Raw genomic sequence first — 21,077 nt, 5'->3', positions numbered from 1 at the left:
GTTTATGTGATTGCTATTTATTCTATTTTTATGGCAGGAGCTGGCTCTTTGTTTTTTTCTCCTGTCTTGGATGCTTTTTGTGTCCAGGGTTGACATTGTGTGACTGTCATTTGGCAGAAGGCTCAGCAGTGCTGCAGCATCTTTTTTTTTCTTACCTCAAGTGAGACATGTTGGCTTCCTGTTTCCCACATGTTTATATGGTGAACTTCTTGCTGAATGTCTGTGGCTGGCATCCTCACAGGCTGGCCTAATGCTGTGATTCGCACACTCTCCCATGTACAAGGAGAGATTTCCCACTTATAAGGACTCTTCAACACTAAATGGTACATCAGCGGCGTACTTGCTGTGGTTTGTTTCTGTTTGCAAACTAAGTGGAAGAATGGTTCTGAAAGGACTGTGAGTTAGTTTGTGTTGGTAAGTGCTGTTTTCCACTTACCCAGAAAGAGGAAGCAGAGCATGAACATGGATATTGGGATACCTAAATACATCTACTGTTTCTGCAATAGGTTTGATGTATAACTTGAAAGAAGTCATAAAAGATAGGACCCAAACAGTAGGCTGACAAAAGTCATGTTCTTAGCGGTTGTAAGCACTGGTAACTTACTAAGCCCAATGGGTGATTCTAGGTCTTATTGGGCAGTACCTTAAATCCTTGTAACAGCAGTTCAGTTGTGTGTAAAATGGGCATAATCCTCGAATTATAAAACACAGGCAGTTGTTTTCAGGTAGTTTGAGGGCCCCACGTAGAGCTGTAGAATCAAAAATTATTAATCGTACTGTAGAATATTTCTAGAAGTCACCAGTTCTAATAGTTTCTTTCAAACAGAAGTAGGTGCACTTAGAACAGCTTGCCCCCTATAAAATCTCTGACCTTGCTCATACAAACTTCTTTAAAAATGCATCATTTTATGCAGGAAGCTCCTCAGGGAGGGTTCCTCACATCTGCCATCTTGATTTCTTATTTCCTAAATGCAGCAATTTGTACTTGATTATTCTTACAAGGATCATGCCTCCCTTCCTTCCCTCTGCTCTAACTCATTCCATTCTGCTGCTTCGTAGCCTGAACACAGCATCTGAGAGTGTTTAAAATCCAAAATTTTCTTCACTGTTATTCTAGCATTTTCTTACCAATCATTTCTGGGGGAGGCATGAAGGAATCTGCTCTTTTATTCTCAGACTGTTTTCCTGCAGGTTGTTAGTGATAGCAAGTTGTCATCAATTTACAGCCATTCAGCAAGTAAAATGCTCTGAACCTCTCATTCTGGTTTTATAAAGGACAAGATTTCTCAAAACAAAAATACACCACCACTTCTTGGAGCACTTAATATCTTTAGTAGTTAGGCAAAGGACTGAAGCTCAGATTTCTGAAAATGCCTAGGTGCTTGACTCCCACTAGAACTGAATTGGACCTACATATCTATAAATAGCTTTAACAATTTTTGTGACTATGAAGACCTTCCTCATCCATCACTCTTGGTACCATCAGAATGGCAGTAAGATACATTAGCAAGGTCGCATGAAGAAACCTGCAGTCCTGCTTTCCAGAAACTGCACATATTCAGTCAATCACTGTATTCTAGCATGGTTTTTAATTAAATGCATTACTTTTGAAGCAGATTATTTATATTGGGCAGAAGAAAAGAGCACTTGCTAGCATGAAAGTAAATATTTAAGTTAGACAACTTTTAGAAGGGATGCAAAATTATTCTGTAAAAATACCCAACCTTATTGCTTATAATCCATTTTTTATTAAAACTGGGAATAAAAGTAAAAATCACATTTAAATTGCTTTCTGATGTTTCTAGGGGATACTCTTTGCATTGCAGTAGGTTTCACTTTCTCGCCCTGTTTGCAGTGCTGTTGTTCTAGACTTGTATAACCTTTGGGGAAAATTTATTCCTAAACATAAAACCTGTATTGATTTTACTTTTTTATATTTAATACCGTTTATCTGTGTGTTAGCCCTCAAATCGCTTTCTTTGCCAGTGAATCTGGAATTTGGGGCCACTGCTGTCTGAGAGGATGTTGTGTGTGATGGGGAGAATCCCTCATGTCTGTATCAGAAGTTCTTTCAGTGATATTAAAAACCAGGAGCAAGTACTGACATGTGCATGCAAGGCCAAGTTTGCTCTGTTTCTTAGGATGTAAAGAAAAACCACTCACAATACACCCCTTAATGAATGGCGCAGACTTTCTGAAGAATTGGTTAAAATGATTCTTTTTAACTAACTTGCATTTTAGTCATCTACAGGCGGGTACTCTGTGTCAGGTTTGTTTGTTTTTTTCCTTTGAAGGTGCATATCTATAAACATTCAGCAATGCAGTCAGAGGAAAGATAAAGTAAATGATTGTGTTGACAAAACATTATAATTTGACATACCATTCTGAAGAATAACTGCCTTGTGTTTTAGATTTGTATTAAGTGTTTGAACTTTTTGAGCTATTTGAACAAGTTACCCTCTGTGTTCTTTTGCAAGTTTACTTCCCCTCCCACCTTCCATCCCTAACTCAAGTATATTCATCAAATTGCTGAGTTGGAAAGGTTTGTAATGAGTTCTTTGAGCTGTATGTCTTCCTCCCTCCATATCCCCCCTTAATCTTCATCTGACATTAAATAAAGCAAATCCCAAACAGATTAACTGTCAAACAGTTATGCTGCATCTCTTCAATCTGCTTTTAGGTTTTCCAAGGGGGAGTGTGCTGATTAGGTAAGGAGATGTCATGGTCTTCTTCTGTCGATGTAGGAAGATAGCAGATATGATCGCCTGAAAAAGCAGAACTACTCAGTGCAAGCATGGCTTTCGCCCAGTCACACATTATGGCAGCTAGAAGGCATCAGCACAGTAGACTCATAATTGAAGTGGATGAGTACAGCTCAAACCCCACACAGGCTTTCACGTTCTACAACATTAACCAGGGACGTTTTCAGCCCCCACATGTGCAAATGTAAGTATTATAGTTTTGTTACTGCTCTAGCACAGCCTTCTGAATTGTTATTGCCTTGTTGATGTGGTATTTGATGGACCAGTTAAAAGAATTCAAAGAACACTGTTTTGCTGCCTTTCTAATACTAATTACTATAAATGATACAAAATTAGTCCATTTGGAAAGTATAAGTACTTTTTTAAAGGATGGGAGAAAGATCACTCCACTAGCATAACTTGATATTTATGTATTAAAAAGAGAAACAAACAACAAGAGGTGGTATTAAAAGATTTTACAAGGATGATACTTTCCACAGTCTTAATACTGTTTGTTAGCATTGTGCACTTGCTTATTGATGTAAATAGCTGTTTAAATGCCAAGCCTGTATTCACAACAGATATTTTCCTATTGTTTCATTAGTTATATTGCAGCTATGTACAAGGAAAAAATGACATCAATAAATAAAATAGTGTGGGCACCCATCCGACAACTTACTTTCATACCAATGATGTGCCGAAGATGCCAAGTGCTTAAAGAGTAATTAAAATAATGTGTTTGTTTCTGACTTCTAATATCATGACGACATCAGTAAAATTAACTGCTCTAAATGATTTACTCGTAATGTAAAGTGGAGAATTATAATTGCAAAATGAAACCTGCCATAAAGTTTAAAGCCAGAAGGAAGAACAAAACAGTTAAGCCGTTACAAATAAATTAAGTATAAAATTCTACTGTAAAATATTTTTATAGGGAATAAAAATGTCTACAACATTTTATTGTGTTTATTAAAGAGAGAAGTGGTCTTATCTTTAGATCAGAAGCCTGGTTTTTATTTTTTAACAAAAGCTTTTGTTCCTTTATGAAGACTAAATAAATAATCACCTCATTCACATTTTTTGTATTTAGTATGATTTGATAATTTCTAAACGTAGGCCATGATTTTTGTAGTTAAAAACTCAGCAACAGAGTGGATGCTCTGTGTCTATTCTGTGATACTTTATATACATTCTTTGGCCTAAATTAGACATTGTATTTAAAAAAAAAAAAGCAAGACTAACATATATGTTAGCATGGTGAGCTAACACTTTTAGGGGGCAGTGTATTAGTTTATAGTCTGTGTTTGGGGTTTTTAGGTACTATTGAAATGCAAACAGTAAAATGAATTGAGTGTTATTCCTGGGAAACATCTTTTGTTTATAGAGTTGGCAAATGGTAGCAAAAGTACAAACAAACAAATGTGGGTTCAGAAATATTTCTGTAAATCAAAATGTCAAATGCAGGTCACTTAATTTTTTGACGTTTAACCATTCTGTGTGAATATTCAAACAGTTCCAGGGCACTCATGGATGTGTTCACCAGTCCTAAAAACTAAATGATTTTTACAAGCAAAATCCTGGGCTGCAGATAAGTTATTTATTAGTAGCCACTTGGTACTCGACAATATGCTGCTTAAACTTCTAACCAGTAACAAATCATATTACCAGAGGACTTAGACAATCAATCAGCTGCATGATAGAATTCAGAGCCTAAGCAAGTAGTTCAGAACAAGCTATCCTTAGAAAATTGTTCCTCAGAAGAGTTTAGCAATCTCTTATGAATGATTAATACTATTGAAAAAGCTCATGCAAATAGGAGAACAGGCTAGATCAACTGAAACATCTACCACAATCTGACCTACTCTTTCTCTTGATACAGAAATTGCAAATAATGTTTCTGAATACTAGCAGTATTGCTTTTGCCTCTTACCAGTGAATAGAATAGTGACAAAGAAGGGAAAAGTATATACAAGTGTAACAAAAGCACCTTTTATTCACATAATTGTTATGGGTGAAATCTTAGCCCATGCAAGTTTTGTCATTAACTTCAGAGAAGCAAGGGCTTTGCCTTGTCTTTGTGTATATTTAAAAATACCTAGATTAGTGATGTTGCAGGCAATCGTAAACAGATTTCAGATAGACCTGTTGACAACTGAACTTGTGTTAAACTACTCTCACCATAATTATTTTTTCATGCTTTTTTTCTTCGGAGTTCAATCTTGCAACCCTTCCTTGGACCTCAGTGCCGTTTTGTATTTCTTGTTTCACCTGTCCAGCACATGCTGACAGCATTTTCCTAGCCCCATCCTTGTCTGTCATGTCTATGCTGGTGTGTTGACTGATTTGCCACTGACAAGAAGGCCAGTAAATTCTGACAATGTTTTAAAGTCCCTCAGTCATTTCTAGGAAGTTCCTGTCTTGCTCCTTTGTGAAACTTTACTAAAGTCTTGTGTGTAAAACAACCTCTAAAAGAGGTTTTGCACTGAGATTTTGACTTTGCTTTTCAACTTCTCTGCATGTTCACACATTGCTTGAAAGAAAAACAAAAGCATTTGCACAAAAATAATCAGATCTTTGTACTTCTGCTCATGTTGCAAGCAGTGCATTGGGTGTTGATGTGACAGCTGTTGAGGGAAGGTGTTACACAAGAACATGGGGACCAAGCCTTCAGTAATTATTTCCAATAATACAACTTAAATGCCTTTGTGAAACTTGACATATGTTTTTACCTATATCAGCCTCAGTGTGTGCCTAACGCTTCAGCATGAAAACCTGCATCTAATTTATTTGGTTCATTGTATTGATACCTTTTTCCCATGCAAATTCTCTGGCCCTTTGCACAATATTTAAAAGTTATACATACCTCAACAATCAGGAGAGTGCTGTCCACATCTCTCACCCACCTCATCCAAACTATAAGGGAAAGCATATGTATTATGTGCTGCATGGGTTGCTGTGGTAAGTCTGTTGTTTTTCTGTTGAGCTTCAGAGAAGGAACATGCAAAGTGCGTGCTACTCCCTGGCACCCAACCTACTGCTGGACTGGGCTTTAAAAGATTTCTGAGGGAGAAGAAGCACTGCCAGGTGCTTTAAGGGCTACCCTACTGTAAAGACTCAAAAAGCAATAACTTAGATCAGTCCACATTCCTAATTTTATACTAGGATAGTATGCATAATTTAAACCTGGCTAACTAACATGATATGTAACTTGCTTTGGGAAGTGCTGGGCAGGGGGAGGAATATTCAGGGATTTGTTTGCTGCAGTGATGTTTAATCTTTTTAGCTTGGAGGGCTGCAACGATAGCCAAGGTCATCTTCCACTCATCCCTCTCCAGCCATCCCAGTTCATTTTGAGGAGGCACTCCATGAGCTAAATGCAGCACCCTTCACACAGACTGCACCTTCATGCAGACTACTCCCGCACCCACTAGTGTAAAACCCATCCTTCACCATCACTATTCCCTTGCGCCCATGGTACCTCTGCGGAGCTTGCCTTATGGCAAGGTCTCTTCCCTCCGAAAGAGGGACAGTTTTTACACTCAATGGCAGTCATGTGGTTGCCTGGTTTGAGGTTGTGTCCTCCCCTGCCTAATCTCTCCCACCTAACTCTTTTCTCTCGTCCCCTGCCCTTCTGCGTGGAGCTGTGGTCCCCTCGCTGCTCACGTATTCCCTCAGCCACATACACAGTGCTTACAGCTGCTTGCCTTCGGGCTCCATTGTGGCCACCCATTCTGCTGCCTGTAAGCCAAGTTTCGCTATTGTTTCCAGTATGGCTAGCATGTACATGCTGCTCGCATGGACATTCATTAGGTGTGATTTGGTCACAGCTGGGTTTGCTCTTTACCTCACGTTTGGTTACTTTCTGCTCAGAAAGTGGAAATTTAAAAAGATGGCTATGAGGAAGTCATACTAAAAGGCCGTTTCTCCAGAATGGCTATAAACCCCCCTCATGAATGGCTGATGCTTAATGTAATGGCTTTAAAAAAAAACCCAGACAACAGTTTTTATTCCTAAAATGGTATAAGAAAGACAGATACAAGATAATTTACTCATATACTAGCTTTGTAGTTATAGTGTAGAAAGTGCTAAAAACTTTTTTTTAAATGCTTAACAAGACTGAAATATTTTAGATTTTATTCCTGACTCTTTCTCATGTTGTGAAATTCTCAAAAGCACCTTAGTTTACCCATCTATAAATTTAGTAGAATTCTTCTTTGACTTAGAGAAAAGGTTGTGATCAAAGATAATTATCTTATGCCTTTCAAGTAATAACATGTCTTCTGGAAATTTACCCAATAAATTCAGGGATAGTATCATTAATAACAAAGGTCTCTAACTTTTTTTCTGGTTTTATTTATTTACAAGTAAGAGCCTGAACTGAAGTGCAACCAGCAAGGGATAAGAAATATGTGTTATGTATTACAACAATGAACAAAACTAATTTTGTTTGTCCTTTCAGAACAGAAATTTAAAAAGTGAAATAATTCATAACAATTCTGTGTATTTCTGATGTTTCTAGTGACACAAAAATAACTCTTGCATCTCATGCTTTTTGGTTTTATTCCACCAGAATTCCCCTGATTGGAATAGCAGATACGGTATAGTTAGATGCATTTGCTTCTGTGTATGCTAATGAAATATGGATTGAGGGTAAAAAGATCGAATGAGTTGAAAATGAGTATACCTCATGTAGCAGAAAGGTTTTCTCTGCTTTCCTCTTCTATATCATGAGTAAGTCTCATAAAACTGGGTCAGATCTTTTCTTTTGCTCAGTTTTGAGTATTGAGATTGGGCTCTGAACAATACAGCCTCACCCCTCACAGCGTCTGATTTCACTTAGTATAATTAAGCCTAGAAAGTTGCCACATTTGTCCTGACAATAGTCAGGCTTGAATGTACGTTTACAGCTGTTGTCAGCAGAGTTCTTATCTTGCTTTGCATTAGCACACTGAAACATATCTCCAAAATGTGTTAATTAAATTTGTTGGAATTATATAACTTGCATTAAAAAGTTATAATTAGAAAAATGCATTTAAATGTATTTATGTATCTGAAATAAATCTTTTCCCTGTGTACCATGTAATCATATTTAAACAATGCAACAGGATAGTACTGTTCCTTTGAAAATGGCATTGCCTTTGATTTATTTGTATTTGTTTCAGAGTTACTGCCATAGTTCAATCTCTTTTCCGTAATCTCTTCAAAGTAATCCATCTATCCAACAAATACTGAAAATGTTGTGATGTGAACATCAAGAATTTTTACACCTCCCATTAGTGTTAGGTTTGTTCTAATCAATCCCTTCCATCAGGCAAATCTGGAAAACTGTATGATCTTTTGTAAAGGTAAAAGTTAGTATTAGAATTGCAAAGTAGACACTAAAGTACTTTATAATCATGTTATGATACATTTCTTACAGGGTTGATCCTGTGCCCCATGACGCTCCCAAACCTCCAGGATATACTCGATTTGTCTGTATTTCTGACACTCACTCGAGAACTGATCCCATCCAAATGCCATATGGAGATGTGTTAATACATGCTGGTGATTTTACTGAGCTGGGACTTCCTAGTGAAGTTAAAAAATTCAACGAGTGGCTAGGTAGGTATTGAACTGTGTGTGTATTTGAAAGTAAATTTGATTTACTGATTGTATCTGCCCCTTCTGCCTCCCAGTAAAAAACATTGTGCACTCAGGAGTGATGAATATTAATTTGGCTTTTAAATTTGAATGGCAATGAGCTGGAATCAGATTTTTTTTTCTTTTTTTTTTTTTTTACAAATATTTTTGCATTTTTCCAACAGAGCAAATAAGATTTGTGAGACTATTCATCTGTTCTGCCTTCACACTCTCAAGCGTACATTAAGCAACTTCTTGGTGTTAACAACAATTTAAGTCAGTAGGCCTTTAATGATTTACATAAAACCTCTTACATACATTGTTATGGCTTTGCTTTCCTGCAAAAAAAGTTGTTGTGACTGAAAACATTTGTCTGTTTAACCCTGGAGGCTCATAGCTTTTCTATCTGAGGCTCAGCTGCACCACAGTGATGAATTCCAAACAAAGCAAAACGTGTGCCTGTGGTTGCTGTCTTGGATGTGGCAGACCAGATGTAGATGCCTTCTGTAGGCAACTGTTGGCATTGGTAACAGAAATTCTGTTCCACTGGGCAAGAGAGTGGTGATTTACATGTGCTTCTGCAATATTTTGTGTATGCTAAAAACAACGAGAGTGGAAACTGGAAAGCATACACTATATCCAGACAAAAACCCTCATCAGTATTGTTCATGCAGTGCCGATACCTTAATTTAGAATAAAAATGGATTCTTGATTCTGAGACTGGAGGAGAGGAAGTGGAGGACTCGCAGAAAGGAAGAACATGGGTCAATGTACTGGATTTTAGTTTTTAGGTGGATTTTCTTTAGTTTATATTTTTTGTATTTTTTTCCTGTCTTTTTTGCTACATGCTATAGCATTCCGTGCTAGGAATGCACAAAGTTGACAGAGGCAGGTAGGCTGAAATGGGATTTGAAAAAATGTCAGGACTTTACAATTTAAACAAATATTTACAGACCAGCCCCCTCCCCCCCTGTTTTTTTTTTTGGTCAAGCTAATGCTGATAAATATTTTGGGGGCTTGGAAACCTGATAATATGCTCAACATAGAACAATTGATTTAGGGAAAATACTAGAGTGCATTGAAGTAGGGAAGTAGAAGAATGTGGAAGTAAAATACTCTGTTACAGTGCCCTTTGTTCTGTCTCTATACCCAAATGGAAGAGGATAGTTGTACAACAAAAAACAAATTTTAATCATTCTCTGTAGGCCTCTACCATGCACTACAAAAATGTACTGAAAATAGCATACAAAGATGATAGAAATCATGTGGTTATCCCTTCTAAGTAATATCCATTTTATTTATCTGCTAGTGTGGAAATAAGAGCGCTTTGGGACATTGCTTGTGAGCAAGGATGGGGGCTACACACATCGATTGCTTCAGTTTTTGCCTCCCTAGCTCTCCATTTGCCTCCCCGCAGGCCACAGGCATACAGCGTTCTGAAGAAGTCTGTAAGCTGAAGCGCTCTCTGTTTGGTAGGGAGATTTCACAAGGCATTTCTGTGATGCTCTCTTTGTCATCTCTATTCCAAAATGAGCCTTATTTTTCTGACTCTTAAGGCATGCTTCCAACTTCATGATAGCATGCAATTTGGGAAGAGTTGATTTCTGCGGTTTGAAGCATATTTTTTGCAAGAGCATATCTTTGAGATATGCAAATTTAGGAAGTTAAATAAAGGATTTTTTAGTTCATTGGCAATTTGAAAAAGAAAACTAAATTTTTGAATTAATTCTGAAAAATCCAATAGAAAAATAGTTGGGAGTCACTACACAGGTGTCATTCAGCTAGCATTTAGGGTTTTGTTTCAGTTAAAAATCACAAACATTTTTTTTTTAATTATATTCAATGAGGTTTCAAAAGAAACTTTATTTTGAAAGGGTTTTTTTTTTTGTTCTAAATGAACAATTTGTGAATTCATGAATACCTTTAGTGTTGCCAAATCTATAGTCAATGGTACATTATTAAAAGTTTCCCCTTTGAGACCAAGAAACTTCATTTGATCTATTTCTGCTGGTTGTGAATTTTGTTGTGAAAGGTACTAGTCTCTCACAGTTTTGATTTTTCTAGATTGCCACTTCCAGTATCTGCCATGAATGCTGTGATTTTGCAGCCAGAACTCCCACATCCTACCTAGTGTTCTCCTTCTTCCTCTTACTTTAACATTTTATTAGTTTCTTGAGAAAGTAATTGACAGATTCTGGCAAGGACTTGCACCTCCACCCACATCCCTACCTGCTGCCACCAAATTTCTCTGCCTATTCCTTTATCCCGTAGCGCTGGACTCACTTTCCCACTTAGTTATTTTGTTGTGTCTCAGTTTTCCCTCCTCTGCTATTAGTGGACTCTAACTTTGTTTATTCCTTGGAATAAACAAGGGGATGTTTGTTCATTACCCCTTCCCTTGAAGTCAGCTTCCTCTTTGACTCCAGATACATGTACTACTTCTGCTTTTTCACCATATTTTCATATGTAGTACTGATTACTGTCCTTTAGTTTTCCGTTATACCTTCCTGGGTCTCTGCTACTCTGGTTTCTCAACCTATTTCATCTTTTCATGAGGCCCTTCAGCAAGTTCAGATTCTGTCTTTCTGTTCTGCGTAAAATGTCTGTGCCTGACTGATGCAAAGTATATTTTACATTAACACCACTAACTTCCATGAACCTTATGGTTAAATCAAGCACATGCTCGAGTTTTGTGCTAATAGAAGCACATTGGCTTGCTGAGTCATACCCTAAAATATGTTCCCTCTTTTTGAGGCTAACTGTCTAAGGGTACATAGAAGGCCGGTACCAGCTCAGACGATGTGTCTGTCTAGCGCAGTATTGTCTTTGACAGTGGCTAGTAGCCAAGGTGCTCTGCTTTGTCTGCCCCTTAGTCACCTAGTTTTATACTTTTTATCCTCTGACCCTTAAAACCCTCCATTTTACTTCATTCTTCTCCTCTGTAATCAGTTGTTTTCTCCCACTTTTCTTTTTCTCAAAGCCTCCTCCCCCTCTTCCCAGGGAGGCCTTTGAGGTTTTATTAGGGCTGGGTTGCTGCCCAGCTCTAAGGAGGAGGTGCAGGGCTGGTGAGAACTGGATGTGCATGTTTTCTCCACCTTCTCTCATAGGCAGTCCAAGGACTTCCTGAGCCACAGCAATAACTTTGTATTTAATAGCCCTTGACAGATTTTTCTTCTATGAGTTTTTTAATTGCTTTTTGAATCTAGGCAAATTTTTAGTGCCGCACAACCTTGTGGCAAAGAGTTCCACAATTTAATATAGACTGTGTGAAGATCTTCTTTGCTTATTTTGAACCTGTCATCTACTAGGTTCATGGTACTATTTCCTAGTACTGGAAGAAGCAACTGTATAATTCCACTCTTCATTCTGCTCAAGATTTTATAGGTTCTTCCTGTATTTGCCCTTCTAGTTGTGGTATTTTTCAGGCTGAAGACTGTTTAATTTCTTCTTGTATGGAAGTTATTAAATGCCTTTGATCATGTGTGTCACTTCTCCTTACCTCTTCTTGTTGTTCTATATCCTTTTAAAGATAGGCAGACCAGAACTGCACACATTCTGAGTACACCGCAGATTCATCTGCCAACATGATGAAATTTCTTATTTTGTTCTCCTTTCCTTTTTAATATTATGGATTATTCTGTTGTTATTTTTGACTGAGACTGGATGGTGAGTTGGCATTTTCATAACATCATTACCTATTATAACTCTAAGAACTCTTTCCTTAATGGTAATGGTTCAGAACCCATCACTCTATACCTAAAGTTGGAATTTTTTTTCTGCACTTGCATTATTCTGCATAAATTTATATTCAGTTTCAGCTGTCTTTTTATTGTCCAGTCATGCGGTACCATGACGTACTTCTGCAAGTCAGGTTTCTATTTTGCTATTCTTATTCAGGATAGCTTAGAAAAGAAGAAAGGGGAAAAATGGATGAATAGTCAGCTGACAAAGTTTGCTGATGGTGCTAACCTAGTCATTTCCCTTTTCTCTTTTCCTGATTTGGCCTTTCTCCTCTTTTTATATTTCTTCTTTTCCTTTCTGTACCTAGTCTGTTCCCTGATTATATTTTTCATCCAAATTTGTGAATCCAAATTTTGGAAATCAGAAAATACAAAATACAAAACATATATTATGGTTGGCCCAGGTGGAAGGTCAGGAGGTCAGTGAAGCTTTCTAGTGGCATTATAAGGATGGATTGGAGGACAGCTTTGAACATATAGTGTTTTTTCAGTATGCCCAGCAGATTTTAATGATATCACTTTAAACAGCTGAAAATAATTCAGGAGAATTATTTGTAAATACACATTAGTATGTAATCAAGGCTAGATAAGGTAGATTATATTCTAGGATATATCCAGCTCTCTGTGTACTGTAGCTATCCCTTGTACTCAGCCTTTCATTATTTTTGTTTTATTATTTTATTCTCTACCTGCATATAAATCAAATGTGTTGTAGGACAAAGACAAATGTCCTGCTTTAGTGCACTTATCAAATGATGACTCCAAACCTATCTCCATTTTGTATCTCCAATATTGTTGGAACTGGAAATTGCCTGCTTGGCTCAGCTGCTTTTGTAATTCTCTTTGCCCAAGTCTGTAATAATCACTTTCAAATTTTGTGTTCTCCAGGACCCACTGCCACTTTGAGCTTGTGGGTTACCTTCCTGGAAATTTATCTATGTAGCTGATCTGTGACATAAGCTGCAATACATACTTCTGTATTCTCTCTGATCATTCACTCCTGTGTATGGCTTGCTAACACATTTTATAATATCCATTGTTTCAGTGTGTTTGCTTGAAGTTTTCCCATGTCAAAGACACTCTTCCTATTTGAAATTCAAGTTCAAGGTAAATTTGAGATAAAAAAGAGAAGGTGGCTTTGCATTGTAGCGAGAAACAATAATTAGCTCTTCAGAATATTTTCCTGGAAATGTTAATCTTATGTGCATTTCACACACAAAAAATAATTGATTAATTTGTTTGACATGCACTCACTTCAGGAATTGACCTGGGCAGATTCAACTCAAAGGATAACATTTTTCTTCCAAACTTTAAATTGACTTAGAGTGAAAATGCCTTCCAAACCATAGTAACTAGCACTACTAGAATCACCTGTTTCTGGTAGTACACTGTAGAGCAAAATCAGCTAATTTTGGTCAATAAACATCATCCCTATTTTTGAAGTTCTTCAAAAAAGCCTGAAATGCTAGGCTTAGATTTACTTCTTTTGTACCATTAAGTCTTATAAAGTGATGGTAGTTATTTTTCTCTCTCTCTTAACAGGTATTTTATATTTTTAGGTTCAATAATACTCACATTTAAAATAGATTAAAATTGTGTTGATGAAGAAGGAAAATCAGCTTCAGAGCAGCAAAAGAAATTACAATTTATAAAGTGTAGTCATGCCATTTTGACCATCGGTAATTACACTATTTTTATGTTAATGTAGAAAGCCCTTGAAAGGAGTATTTAAGCACTAATTATCTATTTACAAAAGAATGGCTTTGGAAGTGCTGTGAAAAACATTGAGCTGTGCAGGGATTTAGAACAGATGTCATTTTTAAAAGACTGGGCATACTAAAAAAAGTGTTGGTTTTCATTGCATTTCTTAAATGTACAATGGTCCAGATCCTTGTGCATGTCTAAGGTTCAGACAGCACAGCACAGACAAGCACACGGCAGCACATTCTTTCAGTAATTCTCTAATTCTGGGGATTTACAGTATCTTGTACACTTCTGAACATTACACTGGCTGCCAGGAGTCTCAAGGAATAGTTAAACTACATCCTGGTGCTGGGAAGATGAGCCAGAACATCTGTTTTCCCAGCTATGCCTCCCATGCTAGTGCTAGGAAGAGAAGCTGTAGGAGCTGTAGGTGCTAAAGCACTTTACCCTCATTCCCTCCTTCCAAACACATATATGATTTGGGGATATTATTTCTGACACTTTGTACTAATATTAAGGTTGTTTCTTTCCACTGATGGAGTGGAAAATAGCCAGATTGGAAGATAGGTTCTGAGTTTCTGGGATGATTCATATAAAGATGATGCCCTGTGATTTTTATAAATATTGATATCCTTGGCCCCCAAAATAAGGAAGTGAGAAAAAATATCCAGGCTGGATTTGCAGACAAGTTGTAGCTTCAGGAAGGCAATGGAGCCCAGAAGAGCAGAGAGCAACCAGGAGGGTGAAAGATCTAGAATATAATTCTGTTAACTCTGATTGCTTCTGACTGAGATATTTGAAGGAGCCTGAGGAAGACAGGCAACCAAATTCTAGTTAGTCTTCAGATTTGATGGCCTCTTTATTGTTCCCCCTTGTAAAATCGTAAAAATGATGCTTGATCCAGCTACCATGTGGATGTGTTTCAGGATTAATTATTCTCAGTACAGCACTTTGAACACCTATTGCAAAGCACTATACACAAACATTAAACATTGTTATTAGTGCTGTGCACCTCATATAGTGACATGACACACAGCTCTTTGTAGTCTTCCCTTTCAGAAGGTGACAACTGGGAGATACTGAAAACACCTTTGTGGCATCTGAAGATCTGAATTGGAATACATATCAATGTGCAGAGAGATTTGTGTAGGAAGTTTAAAGTATTTTTAATTGTTACTTTTTAACACAGTTCTCCATCTCCTTTGCTTTCATTGTCCCCTGATACATTTTATAAACCAAAACTAGAATATTCCAAAGGGCAGAAAAGTTGTTGTAGAAATTTATCCCCTCTGTAAGGTATATTATTTAAGACTATAACTTTTCCAGGAAGCAGAAAAAAAGAATTCCAATCTGTAGCTTGAATAAAAAATAAGATATTGGAGGGTAAAATAAACTGAACTGTGTAGTTGGGGCTTCTTAAACCATCGATTAGCATAATCTGAGGGGGCATATCACAGGAAGGTTCAGTCTAGGTGTAACTTACACTTGTGCAGTTCCCTAGGCATCTGTTACTGACCACTAGTAGACAGAAGGTACAGAATTACTTAATCTTTTGGCCTGACTCAGCTGCTCTTATGGCCTAGTTTGCAGCACACATGGAGTTGGTTCTGGGTAGTTACAGGATGGTTAAATAAACAGATCTAGGTTAAAAGGAAGCCACTTTTCCTTTAGAAGTAATTGTGGCCAATTATGATACGTGCATGTGCGCGTGTGTGCACGTGTGGGCGCATGTGTGCATGTGTGCTTGCATATGTGTCTATAACAAAGTACATGAAAGAGCAGAAGTTGGACTGTTACCAGGTATTTTTTTAGTTTGATTTGCCTTTATCTGCTTATTTAAAAAAATCGTGGTTTGCAAATGTGAGCAATAATGTATGTATTTGTTGTTTTAGTGTTTGATATAATTGCTGGCTTTTATGATGCCAGAATGTCTAGATCTAGCAGGTTATAGATGACTTAGGAAGGAGTGTTCATTTACAATGTTATTCCAGATTACACACCATACAAAAAGTATGCTAATGTGAATTTCCCAGACATCAGCCTCAGTGTTTAAACACAGAACTGTCAAAGAGATACTAAAAAAGCAATCTGAGACAGTTATGCAGTCTTTTTACTATATCACTCACTGCTGTATTCTAAAAGGTTGAAATGAGAGAGAAAAAGCATTAGGTGGGTATTTATATGATTGTCACTGACTTTAATGAATACTAAAAATTCTGCTCAGTACAATACCAGGAGAGAAGCAAAGCACAACTGCTTGTTCAAGTTGGCATTTTTCTTGGTGAAGTTGCAAGTTGATGATAGGTTTAAGCTGTAAAGGAGGTTACTGGCTGGTAAAGATGCCTAGCCTCTTACTACAAGAGGAGCCTGGAGTATAAGCATCATACGTTTGCTTTTGAATTATTTGCAGTGTTTGTCTAATTTAAGAAGAAGGCAGCTTGCTGATAGAATGGGATGAACCTTTAAGCACACAGGATTTCACTTTGTACAAACTCATATGCAGAGAAATAGCAAACAAAGGCACATTTTGTTCAGCAGTGCCTTGCAATATGCAGTTTGTAGTTCAACTGACGGTTCTTCAGCATTTCAAGTTGTTTTGTAAAAATTATGTTCAACATAAAAAGGACCTACTGTAGTTTAGAAGTTGAGAATTGCTGTAATAATTTTGTAATTCGTACATAAAAATGCAAAAAAATAGATGTTCAGTTGATTTTCTTAATTAGCAATCTACAGGAATGAAAGGAATAAGCAAAAATGTTACTGGCTAAATAAATATATATATTCTCATACACGTTATATTACCAGAGCTATTATCAGATTCTTGTACTAAGCAAACAAAGGTTAAGAAACTTTCTGAGGATGGTTTGCAACAGCTGACAAAAGCACGTATATTTATGTAAGCAGTTATTAAGAAGAAGATGCTAATGTCTTTTGGCTATGTATGAGCTAAGTATGATATATGAACATTTTTGATAGTAAAATAATATCAAAGAGTAATAAATGACATTGATTTAGGAGAATTTGGGCAGAATCATTTTTTATGATGAGTTGGTTTGGGAGCAGCTGAGCCACTGCTGCCTGATTTCTTGAATTCTGTCTCGCAGGCATTGTGTGGATTCTTTGGTGTCTCATGAGAGATGTCTACCCTTTGAAGACCCTCCTTCAGACTGGGCATTAGTCTTCTTCTCAGGCACATACTTTCAGGAAACTCAAGGGAACATAATTATCTTTGAGGGCTCTACTCCTCTGCCAAATACAGTAAATGACTTCTGAATCTGTCGGGCATTTTCAGAAGGGTATTGAGAGACAAGGCTACGGAAGTGTAGACATTGTGGCTCTATGGGTTTTGTTTCTGTAAGAAAAAGACCTCCTCTTCTAAAAACTACTTAAATTAAGTGCAAGATAGTGTCAGTGGCATCTTCTGCATACAGGCAGAGATTACAAAAAGGAAAGGAGAGAGAAAAATAAGGCAGAAAGGAATAACAATGTAGCAGAGAGGAAGGAAAAATCTCTCCTCCCATGTTAAGATAGCAGCAGAAAGAGTGGAAGGCACCTTGGATCCCCTTTCCAAATTGGCAGGAGGCAAACATTTGATGTGGCCTGAAAGAGAAAGCCCTGAAGCCCAGGACTGAATTGCAGCCAGTGTGTTTCTGACATAATTTTAATGTGTAAACATTTCTTTTGATTCCAAATCCATACAGCGTGAAGTGGCTAGAGTGTTGATCATGAAGGAAAATATTTTCACTTTCTTGCAAGTCAGATATTCTGGAAGGAAAAAAAAACCTTTATTTTAGAAAAAATATGAAAATTTTTCTTAGAAATGAAATTTTTATTCACCCCAAAATATTTTAAAATGACATTTTGTTTCAGTTTGTTTCCTTGGTAATGTCAGAATCATTATATGAATTTCCAAATATATCCAATTCCATCTAAGCAGGATTTTAATTATTTTAATGCAGAAAACAGTTTAGATGATAAAAATTTTCCAACCAGTTCTAGTTGCAGTTCATCTCCAGGTTATAGGGATATCTTAGCAGAAACTTCTCCAGTGCATGGAACAGGGGGATCCATGGTCGTGGGGCAAAAATATCTGTCTTGAGTTGGCTGATCAGAATAAGAGATCAGAAAAAATCATATAGCTCTCCCACAAACTCATAACTTTTTTTTTTAATTTAAAAATACATCTTTGACTCCTATAGCATATGTTCTTGCATGTGTTTCTTGGCACTACTGAAGGGCATATCTGTTTCTTGAAAGCTTGCTGCCATAATTTTTCTGGGGAGTGAATTTTGTCCTGGGTATGTGTGCAAGAATTCCCGTGACAGCCATAAATTTTCTTTAATATCTTTATATACATAGAACTACTGTATCAATACCAAGTTTGCTACCTGCCCACTAGAAAAGCCATATGCTAGTATCAAATGTTAATTGGCTATCAGTTGAGTTTTAGTCCTACTCATCTGCTAAGTGGATAGTGTGAGAAACTAATATAGAAGTTAATGGTACATAGTCTCTAGTCCTATTAAATTGCTTATCTACTCTAGATTTGTTTGATTAGAATCACAACATGAAATGAGTTTGTAATTTCTTTCAGTGTTGCGGGCTTTTTAAAAATCTTGTTTGTTTTCCAGTGTAGATTTACAGACTCCTAGACTCATGCAGGGTGAAAGGGACTTCCAGAGGTCATGTAGTCCAACCTCCTGCTCAAAGCAGGTCTAGTCAGAGCAGATTGCTCAGGACCTTGTCCAGTCGAGTTTTGAGTATCTTCAAGGATGGAGATGTAACAAGCTCTTTGGGCACCTATTCCACTGTTTGACCACCCTCACGGTAAAATTTCTTCCATATACTGAGTTGCAATTTCCCATGTTCCAACTTGTGTCTGTTACCTCTTGTCATTTTGCTGTGCACCTTTAAGAAGAGTCTGGCATGTCTTTGTATCCTGAGATTAGGTAGTTCAGACAGCAATAAGGTCCCCTTTGCCTTCTCTCCTCCAGGCTGAGCAGACCCTCTCAGCCTCTCCTTGTGTGCTATGTGCTTCAGCCCCAGCCAGCTTGGTGGCCCTCCACTGGACTCGCTCCAGTTTGTCAATATTTTTCTTGTACTGAGGAGCCTAAACACTAGGCACTCCAGATGTGGTCTTACTAGTGCCAAATAGAGGAGAAGGATAACTTCCCTCAGCCTGCTGGCTGCACTCTTACTAATACAGACCAGATGTGGTTAGCCTTTTTGCCACAAGGACACACTGCTGACTCATGTTCCACCTGTTGTCTACCGAGGACCCTGGTCATTTTCTGCAAAAATGCCTTCTAGCCGGTCAGTGCTCAGCCGTATCGAATGAAGTTATTTCATCCCAGTTGCAAGACTTTATGTTTGCTTTTGTTTATGAGGTTCCTGTCAGCCCATTTTTCTAGCCTATGGAGACACTTTTGTAGTGTCCTCAACACACACCAGAAATCTTCTGTATTGATTGTACACCATCACAGAATCACAGAATGGTTGAGGTTGGAAGGGACCTCTGGAGATCATCTAGTCCAACCCCCCTGCTCAAGCAGGGTTACCTAGAGCATGTTGCACAGGATCACGTCCAGGCGTGTTTTGAATATCTCCAGAGAAGGAGACTCCACAACCTCTCTGGGCAACCTGTTCCAGTGCTCTGTCACCCTCACAGTGAAAAAGTATTTCCTCATGTTCAGATGGAACTGTCTGTGTTTCAGTTTGTGCCTGTTGCCTCTTGTCCTGTCTCTGGGCACCACTGAGAAGAGTCTGGCTCCATCCCCTTGACACCCTCCCTTCAGATATTTGTACACGTTGATAAGATCCCCCCTCAGCCTTCTCTTCTCCAGGCTAAACAGGCCCAGCTCTCTCAGCCTTTCCTCATAAGAGAGATGCTCCAGTCCCCTAATCATCTCTGTAGCCCTTCACTGGACTCACTCCAGTAGTGCCACATCCCTCTTGTCCTGGGGAGCCCAGAACTGGACGCAGTACTCCAGATGTGGCCTCACCAGGGCTGAGTAGAGGGGGAGAATCACCTCCCTCCACCTGCTGGCAACACTCTTCCTGATGCACCCCAGGAGACCATTGGCCTTCTTGGCCACAAGGGCACATTGCTGCCTCATGCTTAACTTGGTGTCCACCAGCACTCCCAGGTCCTTCTCTGCAGAGCTGCTTTCCAGCAGGTCGACCCCAACCTGTACTGGTGCATGGGGTTGTTCCTCCCCAGGTGCAGGACCCTGCACTTCCCTTTGTTGAACTTCAGGAGGTTCCTCTCTGCCCACCTCTCCAGCCTGTCCAGGTCTCTCTGAATGGCAGCACAGCCCTCTGGTGTATCGGCCACTCCTCCCAGTTTTGTATCATCGGCAAACTTGCTGAGGGTGCACTCTGTCCCTTCATCCAGGTCATTGATGAATAAGTTGAACAGGGCTGGACCCAGTACTGACCCCTGGGGACACCGCTAGCTACAGGCCTCCAACTAGACTTTGTGCCACTGATCACAACCCTCTGAGCTCTGCCATTCAGCCAGTTCTCAATCCACCTCACTGTCCACTCATCTAACCCACACTCCCTGAGCTTGTCTATGAGGATGTTATGGGAGACAGTGTCAAAAGCCTTGCTGAAGTCAAGGTAGACAACATCCACTGCTCTCCCCTCATCTACCCAGGCAGTCATTCCATCACAGAAGGCTATCAGATTGGTTCAGCATGATTTCCCCTTGGTGAAGCCATGCTGACTACTCCTGATCACTTTCTTGTCCTCCACATGCTTGGAGATGGCCTCCAGGATAAGCTGCTCCATCACCTTTTGAGGGATGGAGGTGAGGCTGACTGGCCTGTAGTTCCCTGGGTCCTCCTTCTTGGCCTTTTTGAAGACTGGGGTGACACTGGCTTTCTTCCGGTCCTCAGGCACCTCTCCTGTTCTCCATGACCTTTCAAAGATGATAGAGAGTGGCCTAGCAATGACATCCGCCAGCTCCCTCAGCACTCGTGGGTGCATCCCATCAGGGCCCATGGATTTGTGGGTGTCAAGTTTGACTAAATGATCTCTAACCTGATCCTCCTCCACCAAGGGAAAGTCTTCCTTTCTCCAGACTTTCTCTCTTGCCTCCAGGGTCTGAGAGTCCTGAGGGCTGGCCTGAGCAGGAAAGACTGAAGCAAAGGCAGCGTTCAGTAACTCTGCCTTCTCTCACCAGGGCACCCACCCCATTCAGCAAAGGGCCCACATTTTCCCTAGTCTTCCTCTTGCTACTGATGTATTTGAAGAAGCCCTTCTTGTTGTC

The 21,077-nt window shown here is 38.8% G+C and overlaps 1 protein-coding gene across 5 annotated transcripts in view; it reads left to right on the top strand.

Annotated features, from left to right (window-relative positions):
• The window catches only part of MPPED1 (metallophosphoesterase domain containing 1), a 68,252-nt gene that overhangs the window by 12,067 nt on the left and 35,108 nt on the right, over positions 1-21,077 (top strand). For 3 of the 5 annotated variants that reach the window (XM_067305491.1, XM_067305506.1, XM_067305500.1), the window contains exons 2-3: positions 2,745-2,946; positions 8,161-8,346. In XM_067305491.1, the coding sequence (XP_067161592.1) occupies positions 2,795-2,946; positions 8,161-8,346 (338 nt within the window). In that variant the 5' untranslated portion in view covers positions 2,745-2,794. Of the gene's footprint in view, positions 1-2,680; positions 2,947-8,160; positions 8,347-21,077 lie in introns of all 5 variants that reach the window. The other 2 variants (XM_067305479.1, XM_067305485.1) reach the window with 1 other exon arrangement.

The sequence above is a fragment of the Apteryx mantelli genome, chromosome 1 (genome assembly GCF_036417845.1).
Source record: "Apteryx mantelli isolate bAptMan1 chromosome 1, bAptMan1.hap1, whole genome shotgun sequence".
Taxonomy (NCBI): domain Eukaryota; kingdom Metazoa; phylum Chordata; class Aves; order Apterygiformes; family Apterygidae; genus Apteryx; species Apteryx mantelli.
Note: the sequence above shows the minus strand (reverse complement) of the source record. Positions and strands in the feature narration are given on the sequence as shown.